At 38.5% G+C, this 16,921-nt stretch overlaps 1 protein-coding gene across 1 annotated transcript in view; it reads right to left on the bottom strand.

Annotated features, from left to right (window-relative positions):
• The window catches only part of BLMH (bleomycin hydrolase), a 46,576-nt gene that overhangs the window by 28,751 nt on the left and 904 nt on the right, over nucleotides 1-16,921 (bottom strand). The window contains exons 3-6 of the mRNA XM_025916380.2: nucleotides 12,180-12,289; nucleotides 11,350-11,491; nucleotides 10,443-10,531; nucleotides 8,927-9,019 (exon numbers count right to left, since the gene is read on the bottom strand). Of these exons, the coding sequence (XP_025772165.1) occupies nucleotides 8,927-9,019; nucleotides 10,443-10,531; nucleotides 11,350-11,491; nucleotides 12,180-12,289 (434 nt within the window). The remainder of the gene's footprint in view (nucleotides 1-8,926; nucleotides 9,020-10,442; nucleotides 10,532-11,349; nucleotides 11,492-12,179; nucleotides 12,290-16,921) is intronic.

Here is a 16,921-nt window from a genome sequence, read left to right as displayed (position 1 = left end):
TAAGACCAGATATTGCCAAAACCAGCACTGGTTTCTGATAACACCCAGAACTGATAGGCAGCAGAATCAGAGGACGCCTGCAAAGGCCCACGGCTGATTAAACTCTAAAAAGGAAGATTTTTGCAGCAAACTGTCAGACCCTCCAGATGCTGACCTTTTCACATCTCACCACATCAAAAAGGCAGTGCCACTGAAGGCTCTGCCTGACTGATCTCTGAACATAACAGATTCTCCACTGCTTGAACATAACAAGCAGCACATGCTCAGAACTTCATCTCAACTATGCGCCCATGGACTGGCTTTGCATTTGTTAACTTCTTACCTTGTTGTATCTTGTTTAATGTATGACTTTGTATTCTGCTTTGTTTTCTGTGTCACGTATGAAGCCAAGTTAAACGTGCGGAGAAATGTCACTGAATTTGGAATCCTGAACCTGCTTTACAGTTATTTTAACGTTGATTTATGATTGAATAAAGCTTGATATTGTAGACACAACTTGTGCGTGTCTTTGTAGCGCGCTCACACCTTCTATTCTCCTTCAAGGATTTCAATCATCCCCAAGGCTTCAGCCATTTGTACTATCATCACTATCACTTTTCTAGATTATTCTCCTTCTTGAGTTCCAGAATTGCTCCCATGTGCTTGAAACCCATTTCCAACTGGACAGTGCCTTGAGACTAGGCACTTTAAAGCCAATGTTTCTCTTCCTCACAGTGGTCTCTGAAAATAATTTCTCTGACTTATATGAACCACAGCAGCATTCGCCCAGCTACCAGGCTTAAAACCTTATTACTTTTTTATTTGTATTATTTTTTTAAATGTTTATTTATTCCTGAGAGACAGAGACAGAGTGCAAGCGGGGGAGGGGCAAAGAGAGACGGAGACAGAATCTGAAGTAGGGTCCAGGCTTGGAGTTGTCAGCACAGAGCCTGATGCGGGGCTGGAACTCATGAACCGCAAGGTCATGACCTGAGCCAAAGTCAGATGCTTAACCAACTGAGCCACCCAGGCGCCCCTAATCTTATTTTTTTTTAAATTTTATTTGAATATAATTGTAACCATAACACAATGTTACATTAGTTTCATGTGTACAACACAGTGATCCAATACCTCTGTATGTTATGCTATGCTCACTGCAAGTGTAGCTACCCTCTGTCACCACACGCTATTACAGTATCACTGACTACACTCCCTAACTGTACTTTTTATTCCCGTGACTTATACATTCCATAACTGGACGCCTGTACCTCCCACTCCCCTTCACCCAATTTGCCTGTCCCACCAACCCCCTCCCTCTGGCAATCATCAGTTTGTTGTCTGTATTTATAGACCTGATTCTGCTTCTTATCTTTATTCATTTCCTTAACATAATTTTTACAATGGATAGTTGGCAGATAAGCTGCCAAGTCATACAGATTTTTCCTCTAAGATCTCTCAGTTTCTCCCCTCTTTTCCATTTCTACTGTCACTATTCTTGTTCAGACCAAGTTACTACACCCTGAACTGCTACAGCTTCATAATTGATCTTCCTAACTCTCCTCCCTCCAGCTTCACCTAACTAAATTAATCTCCTAAAGTGCAGTTGTATTTTAATTACATCTCAAAAATCTTCCTAACTTCTCATTTCCTGCTAAATTAAAATGAACTCTCATCCTAATATTCAAAACTCTTACAATGTTAGGTCTAATTCTAACTTCCCACTTATTCTAGCTTCAAACTTCAATATACCTCATATCATTAATTTAATGCAGATTAGAGGGGCCAGCCCTAGAGATTCAGATTCAGTATATTTGCAGTGGGACCCAGAAATTTGTATTTTTTGACAAGCTTTTGATGAGTCTTTCTTGTCTTTTTTAAAAAAAATTTTATACATTGAAAGTTTATTTATTTATATTTGAGAGTGAGTGTATGCACACACACAAGCAGGGGAGAGGCAGAGAGAAAGGGAGAGAATCCGAAGCAGGCTCCGTGTTGTCAGTGGGGAGCCCAACAGGAGGCTGGACATCACAAACCATGAGCTGAAATCAAGGGTCAGAAGCTCAACCGAGTCACCCAGAGGCCCCCAAGCTGCTGATGCTCCTAACGCAGATAGACTTCAGGCTAGTTTTTGAGACATACCATTCTAGCTCCTCCCTAAGACTCTAGGTACTACCCCACTCATCACCCAACAAATCTGCCTTGAGCATGTCTAGAATGCTTTTCACTCCAAACTCACTTCATTCAAACCACATCTCAAATGCAACTTTCTCCAGGAAACCTTTCTTGATCTCCCAAATAAGACACAGCAATTCTATCTTTGGAGTTAGATATGTTTGCATACCTCTTAAGACATTTAGTTTGCTTTGCTTTGTAATTTATTTTATTCCCCTACTAAACGTAAGCCACTTAACATGTATTATCTGTAACTCCCTCCACATACCAGGCACTGAGAAATATTTGACTGAATGCTGTGTAGCTCCAGAATGCTTCACACAATATGCCTCCTGGGTGCTACTATCAGAAAGAGAAACTTGGGGCGTCTGGGTGGCTCAGGTGGTTAAGCATCTGACTCTTGGTTTCAGCTCACATCATGATCTCATGGTTCCCTGAGTATGAGACCCATGTCAGGTTCTGTGCTGAGAGTGTGGAGCCTGCTTGGGATTCTCCCTGTCTCTCTCTCTCTGCCCCTCTCCCATTCATGCTGCCTTTGTCTCTCTCTAAATTAATTAATTAAAAAGAAAGAAAGAAAGAAAGAAAGAAAGAAAGAAAGAAAGAAAGAAAGAAAGAAAGAAAAATAGAACCTTGAACCAGATGGATCGAAGTCTGACTCAGCAAGCAATTTCGAACATTCTTTCAAGTGAAGAGGAGGACTAAAAGTTTTTGATCTACTTTAAAAAGAAGAAAGCGTGTTCCCGGGCTTTTGTCCTTCTTTTTATAATATTCACTAACTAAGATAGAAGAAATGTAGGTTTTTTTTCAAAATAATTCTGATCCTCATTGGGCTAAAAAGAGAAATGTGACTTGAGATCCAATAAAGATATTTAAATGATGACAGGTCACAAAGCTAAGGAATAAGTCATTATATTTGATTTTCATGATAGATAAGGTTGTAAAAATGTATTTAGAGTTGTAAGCAAACATGATACACAGTTAATCTCCATTTTAACTAAGGATTTTATATTGTTTGGAGATGTGAAATTATCACCTCTAAAGAAATATAGTCAACTGACTTTCAGCTCAGAATACTTAAAAGAGACTGCCTGAATTTACATATTTAGTTAATATTACTTGAGAATTTTAACTATTAAAGAGAGTCTTTATTTTTATTTTTTTTAATGTTTATTTATTTTTGAGAGAGAGAGGGAGAGAGAGACTGTGAGCAGAGAAGGGGCAGAGACAGAGAGAGACAGAATCCAAAGTAGGCATGATGCTGTCAGTGCAGATCCTGACATGGGGCTTGAACTCACAAACTGTAAGATCATGACCTGAGCCCAAGTTGGACGCTTAACTGACTGAGCCACCCAGGTGCCCCAGAGTCTTTGGTTTAAGTACTTATTGGTTTTCCTGATTATGTCTATTTAGTAAAAAGGGACACAGAGTATGTGAACATTATCTGTTTCCTTTAAGAACCTTTAAGAACTAATGTGAGGTTGGTCCCTTATTCAGTGTCAGAGATGTCCTCCAAGGCCATCAAAAGAATAATTCCCTTTTCTCTTCCAGAACCCAGAAGAGAAGGCCATACTAGAAAATGTTATTTCTTTGCAGCAGTGGATCTTAACCAGAAGCTTTTAAAAGTACAGATGCCTAGGGGCACCTGGGTGGCTCAGTCAGTTGAGTGTCTGACTTCAGCTCAGGTCATGGTCTCACAGTCTGTGAGTTCCAGCCCCACATCAGGCTCTGTGCTGACAGCTCAGAGCCTGGAGCCTGCTTCCGATTCTGTCTCTCCCTCTCTCTATGCCCCTCCCCCAGCTCATGCTCTCTCTCTTTGTCAAAAATAAACATTAAAAAAAAAATTTAAAGTACAGATGCCTTAATTAGATGCCAAATCAAAATTAGCCAGAGAACAATAAGAATGAGATGGAACTAGCTTCGCAAATATTACAACACTATAAAGAAGCTTCAGTAACTAAAACACAGAGTTATTAGCAAATGAATAAACAGACTAATAGAACAGAACTTAAAGTCCAGAGGCTTTAGAACGATAAAGCATCTCAAATTAAGGGGTATTTTCAGGAAAAACGTGGGGAAAAAAAGTTAGATCCATACCTCATACCCCACACCAGGATAAGTTCTAAATGGATTAGAGATTCAAATACAAAAATCAAAACCCCATAAATATTAGAAGAAAAATGGAAGAATTCTTTTATAATTAGAGTGAGAAAAGCCTTTTTTTAAAATGTTTTATTTATTTTTGAGAGAAAGGGAGACAGAGTACAAGCAGGGGAGGGGCAGAGAGAGAGGGAGACAGAATCCATGAAGCAGGTTCCAGGCTCTGAGATGTCAGCACAGAGCCTGACAAGGAGCCCAAACCTGTGAATCATGAGATCATGACCTGAGCTGAAATTGGACGCTTAACCGACTGAGCCACCCAGGCACCCCAGGAAAAGCCTTTCTAATTAAAAACGTAAAAGCTTTCAAATTTGATTATATACAAGTAAAAAATTCTGCATAACAAAAAAGCATATCATACATAAACAACTAGGAAAAAAATTGCAATTCATATCAAAAAGGGCTAATTTCTATAACATGTAAGGAGTATCTAGAAATTGACAAAAGACAGAGAAGAAAACAAGTTAAAGATATGAATTGACAGTTCACAGAAATGATGCTTAGCTCCATTCAGAGTAAGAAAATATAAAACTACAATGAGATAAATATAAATTAAAACTCCTTTTACCTATCAGGTTGTTTACCTATCAACTATTTACCTATCAGAGTGGTAAGTATTCAATTGATAGGTATATTGCCTTGATCTAACTAAAGGGAAATAAGTTCTATCAAATATTGCTGATGAGAGTATAAACTGGTATAATCCCAAAGAGGATAATTTGGCATATTCAAATTACAAACAAATGTGTATTTTTTCTGACTCAAAAATTATTCTTGGGGCACCTGGCTGGCTCAGTTGGTAGAGCATACAACTCTTGATCTCAGGGTCATGAGTTCAAGCACACATTGGGTGTAAAGTTATCTTTAAAAAAAATTCTAGGGACACCTGGGTGACTCAGTTTGTTAAGCATCTGACTTCGGCTCAGGTCATGGATCTCAGTTCATGGGTTCAAGCCCCACATCGGGCTCCATTGAAGTGCGGAGCCTGCTTGGGATTCTCTCTCTCTGTCTCTCCTGCGCTTGCTCTCTTTCTCTTTCTTTCTCAGATAAATAAACTTTAAAAACAAAACAAAAAAATTCTACTTCTAGAAATATAATCTACAAGTATACATGTATATATGCAAAATTATGTAAGCACAAGATCATTTATTGTATTTTTAATAGAAGCTTGAAAAATCAGAGCGTCCGTTACTAAGGACCAAATAAATTATGGTACATCTATTCAATAGAATTCTATGCAAATACTTTTTAAAATGCAGAAACTCTTTATGTATCAATATAGAAAGATTACCAAGACGTATTCTTAAAAAAAACCAAACAACTGTGTAGAATAATATGAGTAATATACTAACATCTCTACAAGGGGGAGGAAAATAATATAAATTCAGATTGGATTGTAAAAAAAAAAAAAAAAAGATCTCAGTCAGGAAGGATAACTGACAGCTAATATAATAACAGAAACTAATAAAACTGGTTGGGAGGTGTGTGGGAACTAAAAGGACGGAGAACAGAATGGGAAGAAGACTTTTCACTGTACACCTTTTTATATTTCTGATTTAAAAAAATACTTTTTGGGGCACCTGGGTAGCTCTGTGAGTTGAAATTCTGACTCTTGATTTTGGCTCAGGTCATGATCCCAGGGTCGTGGGATAGAGCCCCATGTTGGGCTCCACACTGAACATGGAGCCTACTTAAGATTCTCTCTACCCCCACCTCTCTCTCTTCCCTCTCCTCCACTAACACTCTCTCTCAAAATAATAATAAAATAGTAAAAGACTAATAAAAAACATTTTTATTCAAAGTAGTCTTTAAAATAAAAATATAAAAATGTAGATAATTAGGCTCCAGTCTCAGGGAAACTGATCTCTTGCACATCTGGAGCAAGCCCAGGCCTATATTCTATTTTTTTCTTAAAAAAAAAAATTTTTTTTTAATGTTTATTTATTTCTGAGACAGAGAGACACAGAGCATGAGTGTGGGAGAGGGAGAGGGAGAGGGAGAGGGAGAGGGAGAGGGAGAGGGAGAGGGAGAGGGAGAGGGAGAGGGAGAGGGAGAGGGAGAGAGAGAGAGAGAGAGAGAGAGAGAGGGAGGGAAACACAGAATCCGAAGCAGGCTCCAGGCTCCGAGCTGTCAGCACAGAGCCCGACGCGGGGCTCGAACTCACAGACCGTGAGATCAAGACCTGAGCCGAAGTCGGACGCTCAAACAACTTAGCCACCCAGGCACCCCAACCTATATTCTGTTTTTAAGAGCTGAGAGCCACTGCTATAGAATTTCTTAGGTGAATCATAATGGCTTCCTGTCTCTTTTCATGGCATTGATAAATACTGTTTCTAGTCTTTGTTTTATGTTTTATTTCAAACAGAATTTTGGTGAAGAGTACGTTAATAATCCTTAGGATATCTGGAGGCTAAAAGAATGAGTAGACACACCAAGAAAACATTGCAATGAAGGTGACTACGTTTCCAAAATGGGTCTGCCTTGTCTGTCATCACAACAAGCAACCTGCACTTCTCTAAATAATGCATTTAGCATAAAAACATTTCATTCAAAGCTATCTGAGCTTCATGGTTGTTGATTAAGTCATTATTTTGATGTGCCTACAAGGCTAGGCAAATCATAGGTACTAATTTGTGGTTTTAAAATCATAGCTAGACTCTTCATTACCAAAGAGTCAGGATCAATAAAAAGGGGGTTGGGGGATTGTAAAAATCTAAAGACCTACTACAGAGAATTCTATAGTCAACAGTTTACGTAGAATCATGAGGTAAATAATCTTATAAAACATCCACACTCAGGACTCAGTAAGGTGGTATTTTACTCATTTTCTGAGGTAGGAGCAGGGAAAGAAAGATATGTGAAATATATCTGCCCTAATTCTTATCAGCCAATCTCAGGGTCATGACATGAATCTTAGATACATTATTTAGAAAATCATTAATACAAACAACAAAAGCCGATAGGTTGCTTATGATCTATAAGAAATATTATCTGGGCTCTTTTCCATAACTATTTACAGAATTTTCATTCTTACTATACCCCACCATTTTACTATAATCATAAATGGAAAGCAAATTATGCAGGAAATATGGCCTCAACAAGAGAGATCATTCTAAGCTGGAAGGGAAGAGAACTAACACTTTCTGGACAACCGCTGTGTGCCAGGCACTATACCTTGCATTCTTGTATTTAATTCCTTATTTGATCCCCACAAAAATCCAATGAGGAATACATTTTGAATCCCAAACTGAACCTAAGACAGGTTACTGTGTTAAGCATTGGGTTAGACATTTTACACCTGAACAGATTTGAGAGTTAAAGGAACCTGTTCCAGGTCACACATCTGTTAAATAATGAAAAGATCAGAACTCAGACAATCTGACTCCAGAGACCATACTCTCAACTATACTTTTCCGCCTCTCTAAAATTCAAAGGAGGGGTGCCTGGGTGGCTACGTCAGTTGAATGTCTTGATTTTGGCTTGGGTTGCAATCCCAGGGTTGTGGGATGGAGCCCCCCGCGTCAGGCTCCACATCGAGTGTGGAGACTGCTTGGGAATGTCTCTCTCTCCCTCTGCCCTTCTCCCCAGCTCGTGCTCTCACTCTCTAACATAAAATTAAAAAATAAACAAACAAACAAATAAATAAAATTCAAAAAAAACCACAAGTGAAGTATTAGTTTTATCGATGGCAGTGAAAAAATAAGGCCATTTTAATTCTACATAAAGTTTTGAAGAGACTATTAGTTTAGTGATTCCTAGTAATGTTTGTTCTTTTCTCAAAAGTAATTCATACTTTTACACATATTCAGCTGCATTATGTAATTAAAGATTAACATTAAGTAGTAAAGATTAACTCTCTTGACAGTATTACCACCTAATATTCGTTTCATGCTTTTTAAGTTTACTAAAACGTTTACACATACATTATTTTAACTGATATAGGCATCAAGAGTTTCCCATCTTTACTCTTACAAAGTAAAGCCAAAAGCCTGGCATCTACCTAAGATCCCTCATAGCTCTGCCTTTCTAGCTTAATTTACTACCAATCACACTCACAAAAGGTTATGTTTCAGCTATGCTACTCTTTGAAGATTCTACTTCTGTTCATGCCACCATACATGCAATTCTCTTTGTCTGGAATGGTCTTCCCAATTATCCATCCAGTAAATTCCTACAGCTCTTTCAAGAGCTGGTTCAAGTATTTTCCCCATGAAACCTTCTGCTCACTGAATTAGTCACTCCCTCATTTAGGACCACCAAATCCTTTTTTACACACCTCTAGCATAAGATTTACCATAACTATTCATGTGTTTCTTTTTCTAACAGATTGAGCTTTTTGTACAGACTATGTCTTCTCTATTTTTGTATCCCTAGTGCCTTATGAAATGAGTAAAAGAATGAATTATAAAGAATATTAAATTGAGAATTAGAAGATATAAGTGCAAGTCTCATATTAAAATGCAAAGTTTACACCTCAGTTTTTTCAGCCGTAAAATAAGCAATTTTCAATTCAATTCTACATTTACTGCAACGGTTATGCTTTCTCATCAGTTTAACAGATGGAAATATTCTGAGAGCTCTTTAGAATGGTACAAAAAATCCAAATAATTGTTTTTACCTCCTCCATCATGACATCCTGTGTGGCTGAGATTTCTCCTTTGGTTGCTCCACTGTGTACCAGGTTCCGTAGTCGTATACAGAATTCTCTCATCTATGACAGAAACTTATTCAGTACTCCAAATCGTTACCCAACTTCAACTGTGAATGAGCCTAGCAGATCACTGCTAGTTCTTTTAAAGTGTAAATCAGCCAAGCCCCAGAGCAAAGTTCATAACACATATATTTTTCCCCAACCGGTCCACTTAAAAGACATAGCCAAAAACACTATCCCTAAAGGGTAAAAAAAACATTGATTATTCCCAAAGAATTCTAGATGCAACCGTTCCTGCTATGCAACTGATGGTACCCTCTGTGACAGTATGTGCCTGGATGAGGAACACATCTGATTCCATAGCACCTATCACCCTTAGGAAAAGCAGGAGACTTAAGATGATTATGCTACTCAGTCACTTCAGTAGATTTTTATTTAGAATTTTACAGATTATTCACTTCTCTTTCTCTGCCAAACTATTATAACAATGGCTATGCCAACCACCCGATAGTTTTCATTTTTGTTGTTTTCAATTTTGAAAGTACCTAAGATAGAGGTGAGTCTTAAATCTAATCAGTGCTCAAGAGGATCTTGCTCTCCCCTAAAATGAAATTCAATGATATACTATTAAGGATCTTTTAGCCTGTGGATAAGAATCCTCAGTTTCCTGGGTGGAAAATAACCTACTTCTAATATTGGGGAAACACATCTATATTTTAAAACGTCATCTTTCTCCCAGGGGTGACAAATCCAATTTCGGCCTCGTAGATCAAGAGAACAGATTCTTGTGACTCCCAGTTGTCAAAAAATGATGTCTGGTAGAGTAGCATCCCTGTAAGATTTATAACCATCCTTGGGGGGGGGGGGGGGGGACGCCTCGCTGGCTTGGTCAGCAGAGCATGCGACTCTTGATCTCAGGATTGTGAGTTTACTCAAACGTATATGTATGTGTATGTGTAGGTATATATGTATATATATAACCCACCTTGGGAAAATGGGTTATGTAGAGAAGAAAATGATTCATTAAGATAACTCATGCAATAAAAAGCAGTTCAATGACTACATAAAATCTTTAGTGAGTAAATACACTGATGTGGTTTGGGGATGCCTCAGAACTCCACATACTCTTTAAGAAAAGTCTCACAAATACTTCTTTTTTGTCCCAGCCCACCTCCAATAGAACCCAGTGGACTTACAGCCCATATTAAGCATGGATTTTCTTTCCTCAGTACCCGTGAGAAAATATTTAAATCAATGGAAATAAAAGAAGGTTTTTAAAAAGAAAAAAATAAATAAACCAAAACATTCTAAACTCAATTATTTTTAAGTTAACATGTAGCTACGTTGCCTTTGACAGACACAGAGTAGCTCCTTGTACACAAACTGTGTACACTGAAATGCCCAGGAATCGCCCTGGAAAATTAGTTAAGAGCTTTAAGGTATGTGCACTAAATTCAATCCCACCCTGCTCCATATGTTGCACCTTGTGATTCAGAATGTCATTCATCCTTCTGGTTGCCTCTGTTGTATAAGATTCAGGGAAGCACTTCTTAGGGACAACACCATATTTTTCTAAAAGAAAACAAATTTTGGTGTTCAGTAAGGTAAAAGCATACTCCAGCATTAGAAACCTTGGCAAAAATAACCACTGCTTTAAAGAATAGGCCATGTTTTGCCATTCTAAATCAGAAAACTTAATTTTATACTTCATATTAATAAACAGGACATTAAATCTGCATATTTATCCATATATCTGAGACTGAATTCTGTTCTTTTTACCTATACTTTGTAAAACACTGAGCATGATGAGGTTTTCCCAAAAGACAACTTTTTGAATGAGAATACTTTCTAAATTTTTTTTTTTTTTAACGTTTATTTATTTTTGAGACAGAGAGAGACAGAGCATGAATGGGGGAGGGTCAGAGAGAGAGGGAAACACAGAATCTGAAACAGGCTCCAGGCTCCGAGCAGTCAGCACAGAGCCCGACGCGGGGCTCGAACTCACGGACCGCGAGATCATGACCTGAGCTGAATTCGGACGCTTAACCGACTGAGCCACCCAGGCGCCCCGAACGAGAATACTTTCAAACAGTTGCAGTTTCAAAGTTTTATGATGGACAAGAGATAAACTTTTTCATAGAAAGTCAGTTCTACTTAATACAACGATTCCATCTCCAACCAGCTCTTCACAGTACCTACCTCCTTACCTCTCATTTAAGAAAAGTACTTAATAGGTGAGAGTGTAAGATAAAGGTTCTTAAGCTAACTGTACACCCTTCTGGGAGACTAATTCTACTCTGTACATAACCACCAAAGAAATGGCCCACGCCCAACTACAGAGCCTTGCTTGATCATACGGACTTTCAGTTCCATTAGAGAAATGCTCTTACCAACAATATTGACAAGCATATCCCACTGTCCACCATCATTTGCGGGATTCGTAAGCAAATACTGCACCAGCCTACCATCCTCGGGCTCTTTTTTCTGGGCTGTGTCCACAAAAGCATTTAAGAAGAAATAACAACGTTCAACCTGGAGTAAAAGAAGTTAAATAAAATTAAAGGAAAAGAGAGCTAATACTTTTATTGACATTATCAACACAACAGGATTTTTGGACCTAACACCATAATAGGTATTTTTAAACTAAAGTTGGTAATTAAGTATCAGTATCTGGCTTCATATTTAAAGTTTCTTCATATATTTCTGTAGATATGTTCAATAGTTTATCCAAAATAATGCACTATTCTATTTAGATACAAAATCTGAAACAAAGTCTTAATCAATAAACATCTAATGGATGCTTATATAACATACACTTTAAAAATTAAAAAATGAAATGAAATTTTTATTTACTGTTTTTCTAACAAGTATTACCTGGATGGGAAATTAGGCCATAGAAAGACCAAAGAACCTAAATAAAGATGCTCAAAGGGGAAATTATTAAAAACAAAATAAAAAATTTTAAATAAGCTAAGAAAGAAACAAGGAAGCATCAGGGTGAGTCAGTAGACTTATTATTTCATTGCAAAGAGTAGCCACCTACCAACCAAAAGCAGTTCTGTGTTTGAAGAGAGTCAACCTTTGATACTTTGGAAATCAGAATAAATGGTGTCCCATCTATAATGGAAGGCAGACTATAACTGGAAAAGCAAGAAATGAAGAGATAGTCCCTACCAACGCTGATACTGAAAAAAAAAGCCTTGCAAGATCAATCCCATACCTTGTCCCAGAAAAAGAGATAAGATTGACTAAACTCAAATTCTTCAATATTTAATTTTTTCATGAATGGAAGTCTCATAACATTCAGACAAGAAAAGATCCAGCATCGCCCTGTAACAAGAAAGCAAACCAAGAAATTAGAATGAGTGTTCACATAGATTACATTGTTCTATCCCTGTTTCCTAAAACTGAATGCATGACAAGATCTTCGACAATTTAAAACTAAATCAGAAAGAACAGAAAGATTAAAACAAGGGGCACCTGGCTGGCTCGGTTGGAAGAGTATGTGACTCTTGATCTTAGGGTTGTGAGTTCAAACCCCACATTACTTAAATAAATAAACTTAAAAAAAAACACACAAGAAAGGTCAGAATTAGTATTTGAAATATATACGCAAAGGCTTAAAGTCCTTAACATATGAAAAAAACTCTTTACATATCATTTAAAGAACCCAATACAAATCGCCTAAGAAAATCACATTAGAAAAAGAAAATACTGCTAGAGAGATGTGAGCAGAGATCATGAATAGATAGATAACTTAATGGCCGAAAAAGATATAAATGGCAAAGAAACATTTTTCGAAGTTTATCATAAGATACCTGTTAAGTTGGGATACATTATTTTTTAATTAATAATGCCCAATATTGAGAAGGATTTGGGAAACAGCATTATTGTACACTCTGGATATAGACTCAAACAGGCACAAAATATCTGAAAGCAAATTGGCAATATATGGCAAAAATTTTAAAAAGTCCCTACCTTTTTTTAATGTTTTATTTATTTTTGTGAGAGAGAAAGAGAGAGCAAGTGCGAGAGAGGGCGTGTGTGTGTGGACACGAGTGAGCAGGGGGCAGAGAGAATGAGACAGAGAATCCAAAGCTCTACCAGGCTACACACTGTCAGTGTGGAGCTCGAACCCACGAACCATGAGATCATGACCTGGGCCGAAGTCAGATGCTCAACCAACTGAGCCACCTGGGTGCCGCAAAAAGTCCCTACCCTTTAATCTGGAACACGTAGTGTATGCTTCAATATAAGGTGACCCTAACATAAGTCAATCCCCATTCTCCCAAATTAAAAAAAGGTTGTTGGGGGGCGCCTGGGTGGCGCAGTCGGTTAAGCGTCCGACTTCAGCCAGGTCACGATCTCGCGGTCCGTGAGTTTGAGCCCCGCGTCAGGCTCTGGGCTGATGGCTCGGAGCCTGGAGCCTGTTTCCGATTCTGTGTCTCCCTCTCTCTCTGCCCCTCCCCCGTTCATGCTCTGTCTCTCTCTGTCCCAAAAATAAATAAAAACGTTGAAAAAAAAATTAAAAAAAAAAAAAAAAAAAGGTTGTTGGGACACCTGACTGGCTCAGTTGGTAGAGCATGCAACTCTTGATCTCAGAGTTGTGAGTTTAAGCCCCACGTCGGGTATAAAGATTACTTAAAATCTTCAGGAAAAAAAGAAAAAGTTGTTTGGCTAACTGGATCATACAGACACTGGAAAATATAGACGAAATAGTAACTGTCCACCTATAATATTTAATTTAGTAATTTAAATATAAACAGATATTTAATAAATTGACGTAGAAACATTGTTTCTTCCACTTTCACATGTCATTTTCACATTGATTCATATCTTCACTTGCATTTTGGTATCAGTGCTTTTGCCATCATTAGATGTACTCTTTCAATGGAACACTTCATCTTTCTTCCATCTAGCATGTTTGAGTCACAGCGATGTTTTAAATCTATCCTTCGTGCTATCCCTGAAAACCGTATGCCAGCATCAATTATACAATCACATTTCTCATTTGTTCAGTAAGTAGATAATCACAAACTTTACAATGTCACCATTTCCTTAATGATTTAAGTGATCTTTAAAAGATCTATTTACAATGATATCCAACATTTCCATGTGAGGTCACATCCTAGGAATATATTATGTTCAAATTTTTCGCATTTTTAAAAAACTGATTCAATCAAATGATCTCTACACGCATCCCAAACTAACACAGATTGAGGCCATTTCAGAGTTAAGTGCTTACCAAATTGTATTTTACTTCAAAATAAATTAACCACAAGTGTTCATTATGAGGATCTCTGTAAGGCCTCAAATATAAGGTAACTCTCTTTACTAAAAGAAAATTCAGGGGGCGCCTGGGTGGCGCAGTCGGTTGAGCGTCCGACTTCAGCCAGGTCACGATCTCGCGGTCCGGGAGTTCGAGCCCCGCGTCGGGCTCTGGGCTGATGGCTTGGAGCCCGGAGCCTGCTTCTGATTCTGTGTCTCCCTCTCTCCCTGCCCCTCCCCCGTTCATGCTCTGTCTCTCTCTGTCCCAAAAATAAATAAACGTTGAAAAAAAAAAGAAAATTCAGGGGGAAAAACCCGACCTTTATTTGGCATAACTTTTTTTTTTTTTTTTTAAGAGAGAGAGAGAGCTTGCGAGCGAGTGCACACAAGTAAGAGGGGGAGGGGGCAGCGGGAGAGAGACAGAATGTTAAGAAGGCTCCATACGCAGGGTGGAGCCGGACGCAGGGCTCAATCCCACAACCCTGGCATCATGACCTGAGCTGAAATCAAGAGTTGGACGGATACTCGCGGTGCCTGGGTGGCTCCGTTAAGCATCTGACTTCAGTTTAGGTCATGATCTCACAGTTAATGAGTTCAAGCCCCACATTGGGCTTTGCGCTGACAGCTCAGAGGCTGGAACCTGCTTCAGATTCAGATTGTCTTTCTCGCTCTCTGCCCCTCCCCCACTCACTCATTTTCTCTCTCTCTCTCTCTCATAAATAAATAAACATTAAAAAAAATTAAAGAAAAAAAAAGAGATGGACGGTTAACTGACTGAACCACCCAGGCACTCCTGGGCGTAATCTTTTTACTGCTATAAACGCATGTTCCCGCTATATTGGTAAATGAAAAAGGTAGATGGGTTACCTAACAATATGTAAAGTATCCACCTATATTAAACACACACACACACACATATACACACACAAAGAATAAAGACCTGACTTTAAAAATATGTACCTGTTGGTATTTTGCAAATATTCTACATTGAAGAACAATAGCTTTGTAACAAGAAAAAACAATTAAAAATAAATGACGATAGGGGCACCTGGGTAGCTCAGTTGGTTGGGTGTCTGACTCTTGATTTTAGCTCAGGTCATGATCTCACAGTTTGTGAGATTGAGCCCTGAGTCTGAGTTTGTGCTGACAGCACAGAGCCTGCCTGGGATTCTCTCTCTGTCCCTCCCCTGCTCACTCATGCTCTCACTAATAAACATTTTTTTAAAAAAAGAAAAAAAGTAAGCAACTATAGTATTTTTCAAAAACCACTAATTACTTAGCTCATTTTTACCTTGGGTCTGTCTGTATGTCACCCCTCTCATATATACTGTATTACTTCCCAGTAAAAAAAACCTGTATGTACTGTTAATGTGAAAACTACATAGCTCATATGCTATTTGTAACTCTTGTAAATAAAAGTGATACTACAAAATATAAGACTTGATCTAGGGGCGCCTGGGTGGCGCAGTCGGTTAAGCGTCCGACTTCAGCCAGGTCACGATCTCGCGGTCCGTGAGTTCGAGCCCCGCGTCAGGCTCTGGGCTGATGGCTCGGAGCCTGGAGCCTGTTTCCGATTCTGTGTCTCCCTCTCTCTCTGCCCCTCCCCCGTTCATGCTCTGTCTCTCTCTGTCCCAAAAATAAATAAAAACGTTGAAAAAAAAATTAAAAAAAAAAAAAAGACTTGATCTATTCCAGAGGCACATTTCCAGGCTTTTCCCTAAGAGGCCACTGCAATCTAAACTGTGTAGGACCACTGTGACATTACTCACTGGATCACTTGCATCCCAAGCACTTCTTACTATGGCAAAACATTAATTATGGCAAGGTCATGGCCTTAACATCTAAAAATCACGGAGTTATGATTCCCATACAAGAAAATATATCCATGTTAAACATACACTTTGAGTTCTAACTGGCTCTCACCAAGCACTGATCTGCTTTCTGTCAAAATACACTGTAAGTAGTTTTTATTTTTTATTTATTTTTTAAATGTTTATTTTTGAGAGAGAGGGAGACAGAGTACAAGGGGGCAGAGAGAGAGGGAGACACAGAATCCAAAGCAGGCTCCAGGCTCTGAGCTATCAGCACAGTCTGACACGGGGCTCAAACTTGTGAACCGTGAGATCATGATCTGAGCCGAAGTCAGATGCTTAACTCACTGAGCCCCAGACGCCCGACTGGGACTAGTTTTTAAATGGATAGACTTTTAAAAGTCCTTTTAGTACAGTTCTGCCATAAGAATGTCCTCCTTATTTAGATTCCTGGTTAACCAATCTTTCACATTGCTACTTTTCAAACAATCATGCTAGACAGCAAAACAAGAGCTCTTGACCAGTAAGGCAGGAGAACTGAGTATTTTTCTGTATTACAAACTGGTCTATTGGTGGAAATTAAGCCCATTAGCACATTTGCTCAAACTGTAACTTTTGGCCTATTTAAACACTTGATGATATTTTGATACAATTACGTGTGTCTTTTCCACTCCATATATTTGTATATGGCCTTCAGGGCAAGAACATTTTGGAGAGTTTTCTAGAGCATGAACATTTTTGCATGGTCTGTTTCGTACTAAAAACATGTATCTCCAAGACACTGGGCCACAATCACATAACTTCAGGACGGAATACAGTGAATTACATTCAAACACATGACTTGTCACTTTAACGCTCAACGCCAAGTACACCATCAAGCCAC

The sequence above is a fragment of the Puma concolor genome, chromosome E1 (assembly GCF_028749965.1).
Source record: "Puma concolor isolate L17-30 chromosome E1, mPumCon1.1.hap2, whole genome shotgun sequence".
Lineage (NCBI taxonomy): Eukaryota > Metazoa > Chordata > Mammalia > Carnivora > Felidae > Puma > Puma concolor.
This window is presented reverse-complemented; position numbering and strand designations above follow the sequence as displayed.